Source organism: Choristoneura fumiferana, chromosome 14, assembly GCF_025370935.1.
Source record: "Choristoneura fumiferana chromosome 14, NRCan_CFum_1, whole genome shotgun sequence".
In the NCBI taxonomy this organism is placed as follows: domain Eukaryota; kingdom Metazoa; phylum Arthropoda; class Insecta; order Lepidoptera; family Tortricidae; genus Choristoneura; species Choristoneura fumiferana.
The window spans coordinates 14,300,122-14,321,638 of record NC_133485.1 but is presented as its reverse complement, the minus strand read 5'-3'; the positions used below and the strand labels follow the sequence as shown (position 1 = coordinate 14,321,638).

Here is a 21,517-nt window from a genome sequence, read left to right as displayed (position 1 = left end):
AGGAACCCTTATAGTTTTGCCATGTCTGTCCGTCTGTCTGTCCGTGGCAAAGATCAGAGACCGTTAGTACTAGAAAGCTATAATTTGGCATGAATATATATATATCAGTCACATCGAGTGATATAAAAAATATTTTTTAGGGTATCGTTGGATAGGTATTTAAAAATTAATGGGTTCGCAAAAACCATTTTATTGATAAAGTGAATATTATCGGAGATATCACTCCGAAACTTCAAAAAAATGTGCCTCCCCCGTCTAACTTTCAACCGCACGTCTAAAAATATGAAAAAAAAATCACGGAAGTTGAGCTTAATAAAAACTTTCTAGGAAAATTATTTTCAACTCAGTTGAGCAATTTTTAAGTTTTTGTAAATTAAACTATAATAGTCAGTACCTATCCAACTAAAAAAGTCGTATTTTAAGTATGTATTTGATATTTAAATTGATTTTAATTCTATTCTTTTATTTTATTTTTTGTTATTTTAATTTTAAAAATATGCTTTTGTTTTCTTTCACTGATTATATTAGTTTTTAATTTAATTTTAAACAGAACTAACTTAGTTTGTAAGTGTGTATGTACTAATAAATGAATGGATCTATGTTGTCTGATAAATAAATCAATTATTATTATTAGGTCCGCCTATATTTTGACGGTCGGGAACTAACGGAACCCTACACTGAGCATGGCCTGACATGTTCTTGACCAGCTTTTGTAAATAATGAAGATACCCCTTCTGGCCAACCCCAACAAGTTTCAATATCAGTTAAGACCGCACCGAGCTTCTAGCACGTTTATTGCGTTCAAATAATCCCATGCTGTATTCCCGAGGTAATAAATAAAAGACAAATTATAAAATGGCTTATACGCCGACAATTTTTTATTACAGGTTATCAATTTTTACAAATGTAGGTATATTCTTAAGTATTTTGCATGTAAATTTACATATTTTGTACTGTATTTAACACATTACGTAAAAAGCGTATAAAAACTTGCTAAATTGCAGTTAGTAACATTGAATTAAATATTTAATGTAAAACAAAATATCATTTACATCTTCATTATAACAATGTAAAATGAATTGAATGGACGGTATAATAACTTTGTACGGTCAACGTCATAAATAAGTGATCAATTTTGTACCTTGTCGCTAGGTACACTAGGATACTGGGTCAGTCGTTAGGTACACAATTTCGTATGGCTTTTCAAACATGACGTTAAAGTGAAAAACTACAAAAGTGATCACTTATTTATGACATTGACTGTACCAATACTGGTTTTAGGAACAACTTTTTCTTGTGTGATTAAAAAGTTTCTTATGTCAGTTTTGGCATATTTTTCCCTTTACAGTATAAAAAGATTTACTTACGCCTCTAAAAATAATAGTCCCAAAGAATATATATTTTTGGTTGCTTGTCAAATGGTGAAAATTTCCTTCATTTAACCAATTTTGATAAATTTTTCAAAATCAGATAAATAATATGGAAATATTTGTGCCTTTAGATTTCATTATCTAAATAAATGTATTCCAGTTCTTCATACTGAACGTTAAGTTTGCACAAAAACGGAAAAACAGATATTAAAATAATGAAATGAAATTAATGGATATTTGAATAATGAAAACCTAGTAGCACGCATTGGATAAATCTTTAAGATTAATAAAATAATTGAGGTAGTCCAAAATCATCATCATCCCAGCCTGACTAGAGGACTTGTCTAACTAAGAAAAAATATCAGCAAATTTTTCCGCGACAAAACTTGGTGATATTTTTTTTTATTCGACTGGATGGCAAACGAGCAAGTAGGTCTCCTGATGGTAATAGATCACCACCGCCCATAGACACCTGCAACACCAGGGGATTGCAGATGCGTTGCCAACCTAGAGGCCTAAGATGGGATACCTCAAGTGCCAGTAATTTTACCGGCTGTCTTACTCTCCACGCCGAAACACAACAGTGCAAGCGCTGCTGCTTCACGGCAGGATTAGCGAGCAAGATGGTGGTAGCAATCCGGGCGGATATTTTTTCTTAGTTACGCCCTCTAGTCTGTGAATTTACAAGTAAACTATGATTAATATGCTAAAATTTGTCTCCAATTTTATGCATTTATGCATATATTGCCGTAAGCCCGGTGCAGCTTTATTGTCTAACTTGTCTAGCTTATCACTTATCTCTATCTACCCTCATCCTACACACCGTGTGTGTGACAGAAAGATGTGGTGAAAACGATTGTAATTCCGAGTAAGTTAGACAATTAAGCCTCTGGGTATTAAATTCGTCCTAATACAGTCTTAGATGCCTACATTTTAAATGCTTTGTGTATTGAACTACAGAAAAATTAAAATCTTAACTTTGAAAATGATTTGTTGTCGTTATGATGTTTAACTCGGTCGTTAAATCAGAAGATAAGGTAACAAGTGTTTGTCACGCTTATATTTACACTTACTTGTATAAATTAATTAAGTAATTTAAGTTTAAGTTACAAAAGTCGCTGCACAAATTGAGATAGCAACAAAACAAATGCAACACTAATTACTTTATCAGCTGACGATACGAACACTGACACGGGAGGTTTGTAGTAAATGCTGTAAAGGTTGTTCCAGTAGTTCATTATTGCCTCATGAGGATTCGCCCGTGCAGCTTCGCCAAAGTTGACAAGACTAGTCGAAGAGTCTCCGTTGTAGTTTATGTAATTAAGTATCGTAGTGGTGACAGGAGACCACATGGTTTGTTGTGTGGCGTTCCATTGTGGCACTCTGTAATAACAAATAATAAAATAAAAATAAATTGACAGTGAAATAACTAGCTACCGTAAGCCTTAACCATTAGGGATTTTGTACAGCGCATTTTTAAACGCGCCGTCGACGCGCGTTTCTAAAACGCGGTGTGCAATGACAGTTAAATTTAAATTACGGGTGTTTTAAGAATTCTCAAGAGAATAATTATTAGAGATCTGGAATACGAAATTTCATCCAAATCCTTCTAACCTTTTTTAGCGTAAATGAGTAAAAAACACAAACATACATGCATATGTGAACAAATGCACATACTCACGAACTTCCGTATTTATGTAGTAATTAATAGGCTTGACAAAATTGGTGGCGCTTACTGTACTGTCAACTAAACTACGCCATATCCGTACGAAATTTCAAGTCGATTCGGTTATTGGCAATGTGTTAAATTCGATTTGCGATATTTGAAGGCAATTAACATAGACACGAACGTTGCAAGATAAACAAAAGCTTGTAAAAGTGGCGGCAACTTACCCGGTATTGGCGAACACAACGTAGCGACCCACAAGGGAAGCTCTGGCGCTTTCGTCCTCAGGCTTTAAATCGTAATCGAACACGTAGTTAAGCACGCCGCCGTGCCACACCCCGTCGTTAGGTATCTGATGATAAATCCAATCAGAATTCCGAGTGCCTCTGTACGTGAACTCCAACAGTCTTACTTCAGCTCTTGAAGTTAAGGCTCTTTCCCGAACCCCTCTTATGACTGATACAGTTATCATCGTATCACCATGGTAGTTCAAATAATCCCTTATAGTCTCCATACTGACTGGTCTCGCTGCAAAGTAGTTTTGCTTGATGTCATTTGCAACAGCAGTCTTGTTTTCTATGGAGTCAAAGGCCAAATCAACCTGGACGAAGTTAGTAAAGTTCGCTTGCATTGCTGCAAGCCAATCATCGTTTACTGCTTGCGCTGCTCTGATCGTTCCTTCTCTGTCAGTAAAACCAGCTATGTAAGGGATATGGCTATAGTTACCAGCACGCAATAGATTGATAGGTGCTTCCGTTATAAAGGTATCGTTCAACGCTTTGTTCTCTAAGCAAGGAGCGAATAAGGCGGAGTTATTGTAGAAACTGGAGTCTTGCAATGCGACTGACAGTAAACTTATATCAGTAGCTGCTAGTTTTCTAGCCAGTTCTTCAGTTGTGTCGCCGGAATAGCTCAGTTTTTCAGCAAATACCCGAGCATATTGAACTGGTTCGTACGCTATAGCCCAGGGCGCGAGAGCGGATCCGCTTTGCGTTATGGCTTTGTGAACTAAATTCTGGGCTAAAGGCGACATTGTAATTAAATCAACCATGGCCGCTCCGGAGCCGTGTCCAAACAGTACAACGTTATTCGGGTCGCCTCCAAATCCGGCAATATTGTCCCTAATCCAAGTTAATCCTTGAACGACGTCCTTTAATCCGGCATTGCCTGGTGCATCGGGCACGCCCAAACATAGAAAGCCGAAGATCGATAGTCGGTAGTTTATTGTTACTACCACGACATCGGCGAGAACTAGTTTGCTGAAGGAGTAGATTTTCGTGTCTGTGGTGGTGTAGTCGTCTCCTAGTAGGAAGACCATTACTGGTTTGGGGGTGGTCATGTTCCTCGTGTGGATGTTGAGGACCAGGCAGTCTTCTACGCCGACGATGCCCCGAGGAGTGGGGTGGGCGCAAACGATGCTGTTGTCGACTGCATGGAATACTCCAGGGTATTGAGCAGGTGGTGTTGGTGCCTGGAAAGAAGAAGTTTCTGTGAGTGAAATTGTGCTTATGATTTCTGATTGTTCTTTATGATTTAAAACATTTGCAGAGTAAATTTTGAAAATAATATTGGGTCATAATAAAAGTAATTAATCACAACTCTTTTGATTGTGTGTTATGATCGGATGGTTTGTGGGATGGGAGGTTGGGAGTTTTCGGGTTTGATCCCTGGTTGGGGTAGATTACAAGCATGAAAATACAGTTGTTTGTTTTAGAGTCCTGGATGAGATTTATCCGTTACTTAGTATCCATAAAATTATCTTTCTTTAATTTTGAGACTGAACCATCATTATCATCTAGTACTATACCTACAGTACTTATACACGTCCCACCCATTGCAGGGCACAAGCCTAGGTCAATCAACCAATCGTTTATTCGCTCAATTAGTTAATTGTCCCATAATATTAATTTATTGTAACATTTATTTGCTACTAAAATGTTGAAATTTAATAGTTCCAAGTCAATTCAAAATGGCAATCCTTAGAGGAAATTCCACTAACTTTAGCTTCGTCGTAAACACTGATAAGGCACTTGACATGAAACTCACATTCTTCCATCCTTTTCAGGTCAGTGAACTCTACCAAATAGTGCGTAAATAAGCCTAAGAAGAATATGTCACAATGATTTATCCGTTTGTGAAACGTTTGCTAAATCAGTCATGTTAGGTTAGAAATTTTTTATTTATATCCGCCATTTTGTTTAATGTTTTTTCTTCACTCAGATTTCATGACGAATAATCGTCAAATAAAAAAAAATTGGTCTGCCTTGTTTTCTCCGTCGTATTAAAACAGAAAAAGAAAGACCTCATTATTATTTGGACTTAATTACTAATTTGGACAAAACATTAACTTGACTGTACCAAGTACTTCCCCTATTCCAAGAAAAAAAAAAAGAGTTGTTTAATTTAAATTGTAAACGAAAGTACTTAAGGACTTTCGTATTTGGTCCACCTGGAAATTCATCCTTTAAAAAATACTATATGAACATGCCACTCCTTGTTACTCAGCAATTAGTAGGTAGGTATAGTATCGTTGATAGCATCCACAAACAAGATTAGATAAATAAAAATAATATCGCGGACACTTGACAGGTAGGGCAGAAGTACCGTTTGTGGCCACTGTACCGTTCATGGCCATATTTATTGTTTAAATATACTTACGTTTGAAAAAAATATTTAGTAAAAAATCATTACAAGCTTTATTCGTTTTAATATACAACTTTGAACACTCACTAAACATATTATTTTAACGGTTTACTAATGTTTCGGCGAATAACGTTTGGCAACCTGTTTCATTTCGCAACTTTTCATTTCCCAACTGTTTAATATTTCTGAAACTGTAAATATTTCAGGATTTTTATAAAACTAACCTAACCTAACCTAAAGGGTTCTACACGATGGCCCTGAAATAAATCCTGAAATATTTACAGTTTTAGAGTTTGCGAAATGAAAGTTGCGAAATGAAACAGGTTGCCAAACGTTACGTTGCGAAAACGCAGTACTCGTTTTTTAACACTAAGTATAACTTTTTATAAAGGTATGACTTCAAATGTCAACTGGCCAGAACCGGTATTTCTGCCCTGATTGTATACCTAAATCACAATGCTATTACTGTCGATAAACATTGAACCCTTAAGCCAATGGTGAAAGTTTTAAAAGTTGTGAAGTCACAATAACTTCATCTTGAAATGTTCGCTATTTTAAAATCAAATAGGTCGGTAAATTTATTTCAGTTTGTACTGTTCGATTGTTTCTAAACAACCTTTAATCGAACTCAGGATATAATCATGATCACGGGTAAACTCGGTTTAATTTAAAAAAAATAATGAACGGTAAATCAGCTACAACGCTCGAACGGCCACCCAAAGGGACCTTAAAAATCAATCGAGCGTCAGCTTGTTATAGAATTTAAAACACCATAGTCGAAGATCCGAACTTGAAAAGATCTTCACCGGTCTGATAATAGAATGAAATGTATTTTATAATAAATTTAGTATTTTAGAAAATATATTACAAATGGATTTTCTAAAAATATCCTGGACAGGCTATTTTATTTATTAAAAAAAAAAGATTTTTTAATAAATTTTTGTTGCATCATCGAGATAATAAGAAAATTTTATATTATCTTAAAGTATAAAACCTATAAAATATGTAGACGTTGGGTTTGCTATTGTTTACCTGGACGAACTACTGGGTTGCCAGGTATAAATTCAAATAGTTATATCGATGCCCGTTACTTTCACTTGATTAGATAATAGAACAAATTGTATATCAACGTAAGCGCTGTTTTATAGTGAACAGGTTGATATAGGGTTGTCTACATTTAATTAAAAATCATTAAAAAAAAAAAAATTGCCTGTCTAGGATTTTTTAGCAAAATCATTTCTAATATATTTTCTAAAATACTAAATTTATTATAAAAATACATTTCATCCTATTATCAGACCGGTGAAGATCTTTTCAAGTTCGGATCTTCTACTACCACAAGAATACATCAAAGTCCATAAAATTATGTCCGCAGAGGCGCAGAATGCATAATTTCCTGACCTCCAGGTAGCGATAACCGAGACATATTTTCATCCTTCTCTAATCTACGTTAACTCAGTGAAACAACGTTATCTATTTTGATACTTAAACGCTTATAGTCTAAGAGCAAAACCATTCCAATTTAGATCTTGACGCGATCCAATAAAGTTTACAACAGATGTTGTTAGCTTCGACTTAATCCTTTTTGGTTTCGCGTTATCCTGATGTTAGGGTAATTGTTGGAGCCGGGATCGCAAAAAACCTTTTGAAGTCAGTATACGGAGCATAGCACAGTTCTCTCTTTCACTCTTGTGCAGTTTTATGCGACGGAATAGAGCTTGCGGTACTTCAGTACGTTTTCGATGTTTAATTGACTTGGGTTAGCTTAACCACGATTGTTGGACTTTATTGTCTTCTACCTTAGCCTATTGTTCCTTTTTTAGGGTTCCGTAGTCAACTAGCAACCCTTATAGTTTCGCCATGTCTGTCCGTCTGTTCGTCCGCGGCTAAGCTCAGAGACCGTTAGTAGTACGCCGACAGTGGTAAAATAAAAAAAATAAAAAATAGGGTGTAGGTACCTCCCATAGACGTAAAGTGAGAATAACCCTATAGTGTGGAGTATCGTTGGATGGGTATTTTGAAACCATGCGCTATGAAGGTTTTTCTATTCAGTGATTTAATTTTGTTTGTGAAATATTCAACTTTAAAGTGCAAATTTTCATCAAACTCGAGCGTCCCCCCCCTCCAAAATCAAAACTGTTGGGTGAAAAAAAAAAATAAAAAATCAGAATGGTAGTAAGTACTTATAAATATCAAATTTACAAGGTAAATTATAGCGGCTAAGATTGGTTGAAAGGATATGAAATGAAATGAAAAAGTTTATTCGAGACACAAAAATATCAAAAATAAAATAAAATAAAAAAGAAAGGGTAAGAATTATTAGTAGTTTACGAGTAAATAGCAGCCTAAGGTATAAAATATACCTACCTAAACTTAAGATTCCGTACACAATAATATTATTTGAAAAAATATTATTTGATTTTTTCGTAATGGCTACGGAACCCTATCCTGGGCGTGTTTGACACGCTCTTGGCCGGTTTTTTTCTCAATTAAACCGGAACTGAATGACGTTAAACACCGGAACAGTATGTAGCTACTGGCTGGGATTCCAACATACCTAATTCCTCATTGTTCACCTTCACCAACCCGAACCAGAGAGTTTGCATATTTATTTTCAAATTACTTTGGAATTCAATTTCACCTCGCGAAGCGAGAGAGACACATAGAGAACGTGCCTACCTTATTTTTGTTTAACTTCGTATTACCACTTCATCGGCATGATTATAAATATGCTGTTGTTATAATATTACAGCATTCATGCCAATTACAACAGTTTATACTTAACTAAGAGTTCCTTACCACCATAGGCGGGCATGCTGACATAGAAAAATTAAAAAAATTTTTTTTTTTCGTTTGGGCCTTAATAGTACATTACTGCAGAGGCCATGAAGTAAGGGATTGATGGACGAGTTCGGGGTAGACGGCCGAGTCGTAGACGAGGCCGGATAAAACGAGTCCAGCAATCCCTGTTCTGGCCGAGGTTTGTATAGTGCTTTTCTCAAACAATGTGAGGAAATATTTCATCCATCCATCCATCCATCCGTCCGTCCGTCCATCCGTCCGTCCGTCCATCCGTCCGTCCGTCCGTCCGTCCCATCCATCCGTCCATCCATCCGTCCATCCGTCCATCCCGCCATCCGTCCGTCCATCCATCCATCCGTCCGTCCATCCATCCGTCCGTCCATTCATGCGTCCGTCCATCCATCCGTCCGTCCATCCATCCGTCCGTCCATCCGTCCATCCGTCCATCCATCCATCCGTCCGTCCATCCATCCGTCCGTCCATCCATCCGTCCGTCCATCCATCCGTCCGTCCATCCGTCCGTCCGTCCATCCATCCGTCCGTCCATCCATCCGTCCGTCCATCCATCCGTCCGTCCATCCATCCGTCCGTCCATCCATCCGTCCGTCCATCCATCCGTCCGTCCATCCATCCATCCGTCCGTCCATCCATCCGTCCGTCCATCCATCCGTCCACCCATCCATCCGTTCATCCATCCATCCGTCCATCCATCCATCCATCCGTCCGACCGTCCGTCCGTCCGTCCGTCCGTCCGTCCGTCCATCCATCTATCCGTCCGTCCGTCCGTCCATCCGTTCGTCCGTCCATCCATCCATACGTCCATCCATCCATCCGTCCGTCCGTCCGTCCGTCCATCCGTCCGTCCGCCCGCCCGTCCGTCCGCCCGTCCGTCCGTCCGTCCGTCCGTCCCTCCGTCCGTCCGTCCGTCCGTCCGTCCGTCCGTCTGTCCGTCCATCCATCCATCCATCCATCCATCCGTCCGGTCCGTCCGGTCCGTCCATCCTTCCATCCATCCATCCATCCATCCATCCATCCATCCATCCATCCATCCATCCATACATCCATATATCACATCACATCGCATTGCAGTATCGCAAATGCTTACAGAGTAGTGGTGGTTGGCTGTTCGTAATTTTTCCTTTGTCAGTTTAATGTTAGTAAGCAAATTTAAAAAGTTAGAGCAGCGGACAATAATGGATTTTCATACATACTTCATGGACTAGGCCAAGAAGTAATGTAGGGAGGTGGTAGGGAGCCATAAATGAGAAACTTCATGTCTCCATTTCGTGACATTAACGCATACATTTCCGAGCATGTTTGAGAAAAAGTATTTTAAGTAAAAGCATACCTACAATTAAAAATTATAGTTTTTTTACAGTAAACTGAGCTTTGATTAACTCCTATATCGCCTGATAAAAGAAGAAGACGAGAGATGTAACTCATTGGCTCACTTACAATTTGTTCACTCTAACTTGGTACATTGTTCACTCTCTAGCCTTAAAAAACCCTAAGCTGTTTTCAAATATTATAATGAATGTATGTCACAATACATTCCCATATTTTATCATGCACAAGACGTTGAATGACGTCACAGACGAGCTCTACTATCTATGGACTACAGGCAAAAACTAACGAAGCAGGATTTAAATCAGATCAGATAACATACTAGATAACACATTTTATACTATAAGGCAAGTAATATGAAATCGATGCCCTGCTCTTTCCTTATCTTTGTCACGAACAGCAGGGCTACCTACTACGAAACTCGAAGTTCGTGTCATGCGGTCTCTCTGACACTTAAGTATACTATTTAATACGAGAGCGAGAGGGATGGTACGATACGAACTTCGAGTTTCGAGTTTCGTAGTAGCCCTGCTGGCCACACCTTTATGAACAGTTTGATATTAAAGTGAAGAAACTCAAAGCAACTGACACATTTTTGTTGTAAAGTACTTGCACACAGTAACAATTGTGTATGAAAATGTTCACTTCCCTGTTTATTCGTTTTGTACAGTCTGTTATTGGTCTCTAACGATACCGGCAACACTAGCATTATACAAGTACCCTGTAAGTAGACAATAACGTAATTAGAGGAGTTGGGTAAAAAGGTAAAGTAAGATAAGGTTATAGGGCATAGGGATCTTCAAGGTTAGAGTGAATAAGTCAGTGAATCAGTGAGCTTCACTGGTGACATAGAGGTCAATTGTTGATCGGTTTGTTCTAAAATGAAATACCTATGTTATCAGTCATCAGACACTTGGTTGGTACCAATATATAAGTATCAAGTATTTATAAGTATTACTTTAACATACCTGTCCTTAGACAGTTAAAGTAATGTAGGTATGTGTGACTTTATATTTATGCATCTCGAGTGTTGTTTTATAACGTAACGAGGACGTAACGTTTAATCAATTGCCGGGTTCTAAAAAATGCAGATATCTACTATTTAAAAGAGAAATTTGGTTTTTACAACAGGCAATGCTATTTTCCATGGAAAGCGAATAAAAATAAGAAGTTTATAAAACTAGGCTTTCTGCTGATTCTATGTTTTTAACTGGCTCTACTGTATTATCATTCAAACTACGTATAATCCGTACCAAAGTCTATATTTGCAAGATTTGACGTATACAAACATTGCATTATAAGCTAAAATCACTGCAAATCTTAAACAGAAGTGGTCATTTCTAATTTTATTTTTATACCAGCATTACCTTGAATCGGTTGGCTCCTGAACTGGATCCTGCGTAATGGACGCCATAGAACACATAATAATTCCCGTCAGTAGCTAGAGCACCCTGCACTTGACCTTGGGTAGTGTTCACTAATGCATCCTGCGCATATGTCGCACTGAACAACACAAACACGTATAATAATAACATGGTGACGCGTCCGCTCTGAGTGCCGGCCGGCGCGCGAATGGCTTTATATTAAAACCCCGCGCGTTATGCGCAAGAGTTTATCGCAGATATGGTATCAATTGGGTTAGGATTACACACGGTATAATTGTATTACGAGGAATAGATATTCCTTCTTTTAGAGTTTCGTAGTTTTAAAACGAACCCTTATAGTTTCACTTTGTCCGACCGTGGTATAGCTTAGAAAATATTGCATAAGTATAGTTTGTTTCAGTTAAAATGACGAAAATGCACTGAGCATGGGATTTTACAACATATTTTGTTGCTAAATATGAAAGGAAAAGATAACAAAGAGACTAAAACTGACCGAAGTGTTGCACGTGTACTGGAGTAGCTCAACCCTTCTTGATCTTTGAAATGAAAGTTTTTTTAATTCGTCTATATTGCAATGCAAAAAGGATAAAAAAATACATAGTTCATATTCTTATGGCTACAAATAACATTAAATTGTGCAAAGTGATTTTGACACAGTATATAATTATTATTTTAGAAACGCACGTCGTGCAGTGTAATACCGACTAACAACATCAAAACTCTCAAGATTGTTTGTTTACAGTATACTTTGGGCCTACCGACACACCTGCGTAAGTAATTGTTTTACAACCCTACTAGAAGATAACCATTAAACAATAGATGTTGGAATCGGTTGCTTTTAAGTACTTTTCGTCATTTTAACTAAAACAAACTAGACCTCTATGTTTTAACCATGCCGACAAAGTTGTAGAAGAACAAAAAAAATGTTTTTGAGGATGCGTGCCTACCTTTTTCCTACAACACTCTAATATAAGTCAGGATATTTTTTGATCTCGACTTAATCCATAATGTGGGGTACCTTTTAGTTAGATAGATCTCTCAAAAACATTATAGATTTGTAAAGAGTACTTTAATTTTTCGATTATGGAACCGTTTACAAAATATTCATTTTCAAAAGAGTCAAGTCAAGAAAAAGCGTGGGCTTTGAAAAACCGTTTTTTTATAGTTAGTAATAATCATCATCATTTCAGCCTAAATACGTCCCACTGAAAGGCACAGGCCTCCTCTCAGAATGAGGGGGCTTGGGTCGTAGTGTCCACGCGGGTCCGGTGCGGATTGGGAACTTCAACACACACCATTAAAATGCTTCGCCGGTGAAAAACTCAGAGATGCGAGCCCGGGCTCGAATCCAAGACATTGTTTGCGAGGCAAATAGGTCAAACCACTAGGCCATTACGGTACTATGTAATAGTTAGTAAGTATATACAACGAATTTAAAAGGAAAACTATCACAGCTTAGCTGGCTTTACAAGTCGATCAAGACTACGGAATATTTGCCACATACTGATTAGTACCTACACAGATTCAATATCGTTTCCCCGAATTTCATTTGCCACAAGTAATGTATCATTTTTCATAATTTTCATACAAGACTTGAAGACAAAATTACAATACATACTTAGGTAACAAAACGTTTCGCCCAAGAAGTTACATTACACCATGATATGCAAATGCAATGTTCTTTAACAATGGCGATAACATTCAGGATGTTTATGAAAAGGAATGATGCTCCGGTTCCATATCAGAACATTTAATTAATTAAAACGGCTATGATCTTATCAGTTTTCGTATCATATGGTAAATTAATTTGAATGTCTTTTAATTATAAACTTCTGCCGAACATGACGCATGTTTATGACCAGGTATGGTGTCTTGGTTGCATATCAGAATATTTTTAATTAATCGAAACGGCTGTGGTCTTATTTTTTCCAAAAATATTCTAACGTTACACGTTAGACCTAATGCGTTAGAACATCAAAAACTTAACTTAAATGACTAAGTATATAAGATGTACAAATAATTCTTTTCCTATTTACGTCAGTTATCAGTTATCATAATCATATCCTTGAATAAACTTTACTCGTAATCTAATACCTTAGGCATCGTCCTAATAGAACGCGATGCCTTAAACGAGCATTTCTGATTATATGTGATCAGAATCTCGGAAACGGCTTCAACAATTTTGATGAAATTTGATAGGGGTTTTCGGGGATGACAAATCGATCTAGCTTGGTCAGATCTCTGGGAAAATGCTTATAATCGAGTTTCAGCCCGAGCAAAGCTCGGTCGCCCAGGCACTGTCTTAATTTAATTATAAACTTCTGCCGAACATGACGCGTATCTTATCTTTGTCACAAAAGTGACGGTCAAAGGGCACAAATCATAATACGGAAGTTCACAAGACCTATGAAATGAATGGAAATATGAACATTGAAACGCCGAATGTTTATTTGACCGAAATTTTTAAATCCCAAAAATTCATTTTGATCGAAAGCTTACAAGCCCGAAGATTATAATTCCCAAGATCCCTAAACCCCTACATTTGATTGAACAATAGGGTAGACTAATAAATTATTTTGGTCGCTGCATTCGCTAAAACATCAACGAAAATACGAGCTCGAAATTTCGCCCAAGGCTATTTCAACATGTAGGCAAGCACTGAGGATGAATTTTTGGAAATTCAATAAGGCTTCCTTTTTTTGAGGTAGAAGCTTGTCTAATCTGAAATGACGCGCCCTACCACCGCATTTACGCACATGAGAAAATTTAAAATACGGGCGGCATACACACTTAAATAATATAATTTTTATTGGTCATTTAGTTCCCCTTTAGACTCAGGCGATTATTGTAAGATTTGTTGTGTAACTACTTAGTCATAATCAACTGATTTAGTTGAGGGACGCGTCATTTTAGCTCAGACACGGAAAACTAAACATAAAAAAGATTCAGAAATCAATGGGCTCAGCTCTACGGAACCAATGACAGGATATTGTATTTTTAATTGCGTCATCGATGTGGTTTTCATTAAATCTGTCGAGAATGATGACTGTCCTTTCTTTGATGATTCATCCGTATTATTGTTGGTTGCTATTACGCATAGATATAGCCGAATTAAAGTCCAAAATAATAATTCCTACGGATATAAAAGGTAGTACCCCATAACTCTCATAACTAACGCGTATGGGCCTCCTGCGTCAGCAATTAAACTAACAGAAGGATCAAATGCGCATGACCTTCTCCAATGATTGTAGGTACTATAAGATTGTCATAATGTGGGTCTCTTATTCTTAGAACAAGCTGATCGTTACCTTTAAAAAAAATACACTTCAAAATAAATAACTACCGTAAAACGGGGTGGGAAGGGATTACGGGGGCAGTAGGGGTAGAACTAATATTTTGTGTTTTCACTTGCTACTTAAAAATTCTGGCTCAGCTTGCTCTAAAAGTAGATTATTTAAAGTTAGATTATATTTTTAGACTATTATATCTCCTTTTTTCTGGTAATTTGTTATCGTCATTTTTTTATTTGTTCCTATCCCTGTTGACCCCACTACGGGGTGAGCTGGGATTTGCCTATATTTTAGTGTTTATTATTTAAAGTATGAAACTAAACGACGTAAGTATAATCATTATTAAACTAAAATTCATACCACCGGAATATTTTTTATCGATAAAAATCAACTTGCCACATATGAAAATATTTTTATCGAGGTTTGAACTTCAATTTTGTCCCTACTCACCCCGTTTGTTTATTATCAGGTACAGTCAAGTGCAAAAATATGTATCTATTCGAACCACTCAAAAATATGTTACCACGGCCTTATTTCGTTGGAATAAGAGTCGGTGGTACATATTTTTGAAACGTTGAATAAGTTCATATTTTTACACTTGACTGTACATGGCTTCTAACCATTCTAACGGAAACAAAAAAAACACAATATACTCGTAGTTAGAACTAAAGAGAATAATAAGAACGTTTCAAAAAGGGAGTATCGTTAGCAATAACTAATTGCCTTTGTTCACGTGCAGTGAACATAGCACTGCGACATCAGCACCACGATTTGGGACAAGAAACTGCACAATCGCATCTAGCACGGGCAAAGTGCTAAGCTAGATTTCATTAAGTTAACAAAATACATATTAAACGACGAGTATATTTACGTACTCACACATAAGCAGAATTTAATATAAAAACCTTGTAAATTTGTAAATAAAGTCTCTTTGAGTTTGGAAGTCGACGCTGTATCATTTACCAGGTTTCCATCACTGTGGCATAAGACACCTTCAGCCTTAATTAGTTGCATGAGTCTGTGTAACTAGCAGTGATTATCCCACTACCCCTATCCGTCTGTAACCCGTAGGTCTCATGGTGCAGACATCCCGACTTTATTTATTTATATGTATTTAATCTATGGTAGGGTTAGGGAATTAGGGCTTTAGGGTTGTTTAGGGCAGTAGGAGGTAGGTGTTGTAGGTTTGGTAGGTTTACAGCCCTCTCCATAGATTATTCTAGTAAATTCCCCATAGGAATTTACAGCCTTATAAACTGGTGACCAAGATTGAGTAGTCGAAAAGGCACCATAAAGCAATAGTTAAACAGACGTTTAGTGGTTCTAATTATGAGTCTAATTCTATGCACATAATACGGGCAAATAGATTAACGCAGATTCGTCGCTATTGTTCGTGTGATTTTAACCAAGGCCACATCGACCGGCTAACACTTTGTAAAATGAGTCACTTTTACAATACAGTACTTTGCTTTAATTTTAATTGAGTACCTATGAGTATCTTAGGGTCGACTATGAAACGAAGAGCTGTCAATTAAATTACTGGAGGCAATACGACATCAATATAATTTGAATATTGTGGAAAATAACTAATGTGTGAGTAAGCAAAGATATTCAAAAAGGGTAAAGGCTGATAGGAATATAAAAAAAACCTCACGCGAGGGCAGCACTTCTATGTTTCATATTGCAACATTCTTTACACTTACTATACGATACATTGACAACGGTGTCGGTGATGTTATTTAAAGGAATATTTTGTAATCCCTCTGACTTTTTCTATGAAAAATACTTTTATACAGTTTCCTGTAACCTTGTAAATTCCGACAGCAAGAAGTACAGTTACTGAAAACTGTACTACTTGCTGTCGGAATTTACATGGTCATTCTCATCCAGTTTACTTAAGTAAGTATGGTAAATTTTAAATCAAACCGACTGCTATATATGTGGGAGACGATCAGCATGAAAATTTTGAACCAGGTAGCCAAGTTAAAAAAAAATACAACCAAATGTATAACCTTCTCCTTTTTTTGAAGTCGCTTAAAAATATATGGAAGTTAAATTTCAAAAAATAAAATTAACAGTGTATTTATAAAATATCTTATGTTATTTTCACTCATAATTACGTACGTACGTTACGTTAATATTAGCATGATACCTAATTATTTATGAATGTATATATGTATGTAAACTATTTATTGTAGAAAGTAAATAAACAAACACAACTGACAAACATTGAGATACAATATGTACAAAGGTCCGGTATAAGTCGCGGTTGTAGCAGTAGTAGTATGTATTAATAAAAGTTGTATTTTTCAGGTAAGTGCCTTCAAATTGGTTCTGGGAAGATGGTAAGGCTTGATGAACACGACTATGCAGTGAGAAGTGACAATCTTGGCATGCAAATTCGTTTGTTTCCTAAAACAGTTGTAACCGTGCCTGACTGAAAAAAAAATTCACCCACTTTCGCAATTCAAGTCAGATTATTTCTCTTTCACTTTGAACCACGTCCATAATTTTTGAGCAATTCAGCTTGCCTTCTTCTAGTATTTCTGTTACACTGACCTTTACCATTTGCGAACCAGTAGAAGTTCGTATTTTACATTCTGTAGTTACAAATAAATTTCTAGTAGGTACCTACTAAAAATTTCTCTAGTAAAGTGCATAATTTTACAATAGCATCTGAATCGACCTACCTCTATTAACCCTCAAGCTACTTTGGGGTCGGACCTTGATTCTAATGGTGTCGAGGATTATAACATGAATTACGATACACAGGGGAAATAGCGTGATACCTAATGGGTTGCGTGATTTTGCATAACCCAAGGTTACATCGATTGCCTGTTGAGTCGGTTGTTAACGCGGTTGCTTGGATACCGTTCGTTGGAATGTGCGCAACAGGCGTTCGTGGAGTTATTACTGATGGAAAAATTATGGTAAGTAGAGATGGAGGGCTACAGGTTTATTTGTGTTATTGGGTTATGTTTTTGGATTGGAAGCAAGATTAAAATTTTCTAAATGTCCTTCGAGATGGTTTGACAAATGAAAATGATACATAGCTACCAACTTAGTAAATAAAATTATTAGTTATTAAACATCACCGGGAGAGAGTCAAAAGATACACCTGTATTTTTTTTAAACAGACCCATAGTGTTATTTCAATTACATTACAAGTTTTTAATAAAACTACTAGTACATTTTTAACACAGTAGATAGGTACGCTAAGTTGAAGTTAGGGATCGCTGGATTATTTCAGAAGTATTATTTCAAAACATCCATTGGCATAATTATTATTTTATAATACGACTTAGATATTGATGTCTTCTTGACAAGAGATTGCTTAGGGGTTAGTTCGCTTTCGCACACTTCTGTATCTCAATGTAATCTGATTTCAATGTGTTTTATGCATTTTTGTAATACTTAAAGAGTTATTTCGCAAGAGTATCTGTAATAACAATATTATACGTAGTTTGTGGTCCTACTTGGGAAAAATGTACTTAAGATTGAACTAAAAGAGATATATCTCGGTCAACAAAAGACACACCTATGTATTCTCTTGAGTGACACATTTCGCGTATCTTTAATAATTGCCACTACGCCATGCAATGTCGCCATTTTTGATGGTCACGCCATTTTCTAAAATATTGAGCAACAAAATGAAACAAACAAGTAAAGTACCGGCCAAGTGTGAGACGGAATCGCGCACGAAGGGTTCTGTGTCACATCATACTATTGCAATCATTACCTATGATCAAGCAAAAACTCCTAAAACCTAAAAAGACAAGTTTCTCCGCACTTTTTAGGTTTCATAGTAGAGGTGGCAAACACAGAACCCTTAAAGTTTCGTCTTGTCTGTTTGTCTGTCTACCTGTCCGCATAAGAGATTCTTAGTACTAGTAAACTAATTTGACATGATTACTACCAATAATAGTACCTAATCAATAGATAAAAATGCAATATATATGTAAGTAAATACCTACCTATGTACGTACACAGACAAAAAATGGAATCACAAAAACATTTGAAAAAAAGCGTGGTTGTTATAGTTTTAGCAATTCTTGTATTTGTAGAATTCGGGGATCTCGGAAACGGCTTTAACGATTTCGATTAAATTTGGTACTATGTAGGGGTTTATGGAATGAACAATTGATCTAGCTTGTTCTCATCTCTGGGAAAATGCGTCTTTTAAGGTATTAGTCCGAGCATAGCTCTGTCGCCCAGGTACTTTAATATAATTGGCTAAGTAAAGTTTTTTTAAGAGGTTCTAATTATATATTTTTTCGACAGTCTTCGTTATAAGCATCGAGGAACTGCAACTGTTCTATTTTTATCTCCTATTATTTATTGGAAATATTTATCCCCTTTATCTCCTATTATTTATTAAAAATAGAACAGTTGCAGTTCCTCGATCCTTATGACGGCGACTGTCGATAAAAAATATATTTAGCACCTCGTCAAAAAACTTTACATAGCCAATTTGGAACTCTAAAATCAGATTCTCGGTTGTCAATGATCATTGATCATACATCCTCTGTCGTGATAACTAACACCTTGATTGATTAAATCATTCGATTTCGTCAGTGCGGTCGTACCGGATGACAGGTGTAAACTTTTACGAGTATTAAGACTAAATTATCTGATTGATAAGACACAATTCATTGAAGTCGCATATCACGACTACTCACCACTTTACGAGTAGGAAATAGTATCATGTTTACGGAAAACTGTAGATAAAAATTCAATTAGCTGTGAAAGCGATTTTTTAATTTTCCGCACATACTTATCATGTTTTAGGGTTTCGTAGTCCAAACAGGACCCTTTTAGTTTCTCCATGTTCGTCCGTTCGTCTTTCTATCCGTCTGTCCGTTCGCCTGTCTGTGCGCGGCTTAGCTCAGAGACTGCTTGTGCTGGAAAGATGTAATTTTGCTTAAGATTAGATATTAATTAAGTGGACAAACTGTTATAAAAATATTAGGGTACGTCTCGTTATTTACGGCATTTTTTTCCTCGTCTAATCCTATGGTGTAGGATGTCTGAATAGATCATTCAAATCCATTGTAGGTACATTTTTTTAGAATCTGTTATATTTTGGAACTGTAAAGCTGTAACGCCGCCCCCGTACCCGCTACCCGTAGCGTAGCTGTAATCTGTGTTTTGTGCCCGTGTGGTGTCGAGTTAGAATTACACCTCTCCATTTCTTCCGTGGATGTCGTAAGAGGCGACTAAGGTTATAAGTTAAGGTATACCGTAGGCGACAGGCTAGCAACCTGTCACTACTCGTATTGTACTGTTTTTGTCAAACTTAAAACTTAAAATTGCTAAAAGTGGCTCCGAAGCTGTAACGTTTCGTGTGCTCTGCCTACCCCATTTGGGAATACAGGCGTGATTTTTGTGTGTGTGTAAAGCTGTATCTTTTTTATTGATAAATAAATTAAATGTATGTACCTACCTACGTCATATTATTATCTAACAAATAAAGGTACTTACGACGGAATCAAATATAGTGTATATTATTCTTATTTCAAACCGTTTCAACTATTCGCGCCTAATTGTTTGCATACCCAAGTTTTTCAAGAAAAACTTTCCTTACCTTTTCGTGCCGATAAAGTTATGTAAATTCAACTATTTGCGTAGAACTCGCACGAAACTTTTACGGAAAGGGTGTCCATTTTCAAATAAAAGCAACCCTTTGAACATATTTGGTTCAGTAGTTCTCCAACTTTAAGTTATAACATATGCTATTCCGGATACGACCACGGTATTTGACAACTTCTGGGTAATTTTTTCGAGCTATTCAACCGTCTCATTTTTCTGGTCACATTTTCTGCGAATTGGCTGTAGAGATAGAGTTTCTTAGATAACTAAAAAAACTGTATCAGAATATTCGGATATTTTTACAGTAGTGTGTCCAGAAAAAGTGGCCAAGTGCGAGCAGGACTCTAGCACGAAGAGTTCCGTTCCTTATCTACAACATTAGACATTAGCAAAAAAAACACGTTAGTTGTATGGGAGCCCCCCTTAAATTTTTATTTTATTTTAATTTAATAATTTATTTTTAAAGTGAATACCTATACGACTAAATATTCTGTTAATATTTCAAGCGTCTACCTGTTGTCATTGTTAATATCGAGCAAAAAACGGCAAAAAAATCACGTTTGTTGTATGGGAGTCCCCCTTAATTTTTTTTTTCTGTTTTTAGTATTTGTTGTTATAGCAGCAACAGAAATACATAATCTGTGAAAATTTAAACTGTCAAGCTATCACGGCTCATGAGATATAGCTTGGTGACAGACGGACAGACAGCGGAGTCTTAGTAATAGAGTCCCGTTTTTACCCTTTGGGTACGGACCCCTAAAAATGAGACGGTTGACCAGTGTTTAGCGGTGCACACATTTTTTTGTGTTTTTATAGAATTATATAAGTAAATAATGGTACGCATGTAAAACATAGACTTTATTGAACCATACTTACCCTCTGTAAAAATCCAACTGAGCTGGGGAAAAGAAGTATATAAGGATAAGGCTGCTTTTGTACAAGTAAATAAATAAATAAATAAATATCATGGGACACTTGACACCAATTGACCTAGTCCCAAACTAAGCAAAGCTTGTACTATGGACACTAGGCAACGGATAAACATACTTATATAGATAAATACATACTTAAATACATATTAAACATCCAAGACCCGAGATCAAACATTCTTATTATTCATACAAATATCTGCACCGGCCGGGATTCGAACTCTTCTCTAACCACTTAGCCAGCGGTCGTCAAAAGTATCTCTCAAAGTTTGTTATTTTTTTTCTTTTCTTTTGTACTTACAATAAAGAGTGTACATACCTACGTTACATACATATATGGGCTTTCTGCTTTAGCTCCAGCGACGTTTAAGGCGAGATGTGGATTTTAAATAATGCGATAGACCGATCTATAATTATGTCTCCACTCCGCTTAGGGTAATAGAACACACCCTTACAATGCGAGTTTCTTCCAATTGAGTTTTCCAGCGCCTCTGGCTTC

At 36.7% G+C, this 21,517-nt stretch overlaps 2 protein-coding genes across 24 annotated transcripts in view; one reads left to right on the top strand and one right to left on the bottom strand.

The window, feature by feature from the left end:
• The window catches only part of Trpm (transient receptor potential cation channel, subfamily M), a 343,650-nt gene that overhangs the window by 119,292 nt on the left and 202,841 nt on the right, over positions 1 to 21,517 (top strand). The gene's annotated exons all lie outside the window — the stretch shown is intronic.
• On the bottom strand, positions 849 to 11,417 carry LOC141435245 (venom carboxylesterase-6-like). The gene is made up of 3 exons (XM_074097902.1): positions 11,193 to 11,417; positions 3,264 to 4,507; positions 849 to 2,753 (listed from the first exon to the last, which is right to left on the bottom strand). Exons 1-3 carry the CDS (start codon positions 11,358 to 11,360, stop codon positions 2,477 to 2,479), a joined length of 1,689 nt encoding a protein of 562 aa, XP_073954003.1. The 5' UTR covers positions 11,361 to 11,417; the 3' UTR covers positions 849 to 2,476.

Excerpts from the sequence above, each read along its gene's own strand:
- LOC141435245 (XM_074097902.1), bottom strand. The coding sequence starts at position 11,360 with ATGTTATTATTATACGTGTTTGTGTTGTTCAGTGCGACATATGCGCAG. Across the intron at positions 4,508-11,192 it reads CAGGAGCCAACCGATTCAAG|GCACCAACACCACCTGCTCA; the intron begins GTAATGCTGGTA and ends TCTTCTTTCCAG. Across the intron at positions 2,754-3,263 it reads GTTGTGTTCGCCAATACCGG|AGTGCCACAATGGAACGCCA; the intron begins GTAAGTTGCCGC and ends TTGTTATTACAG.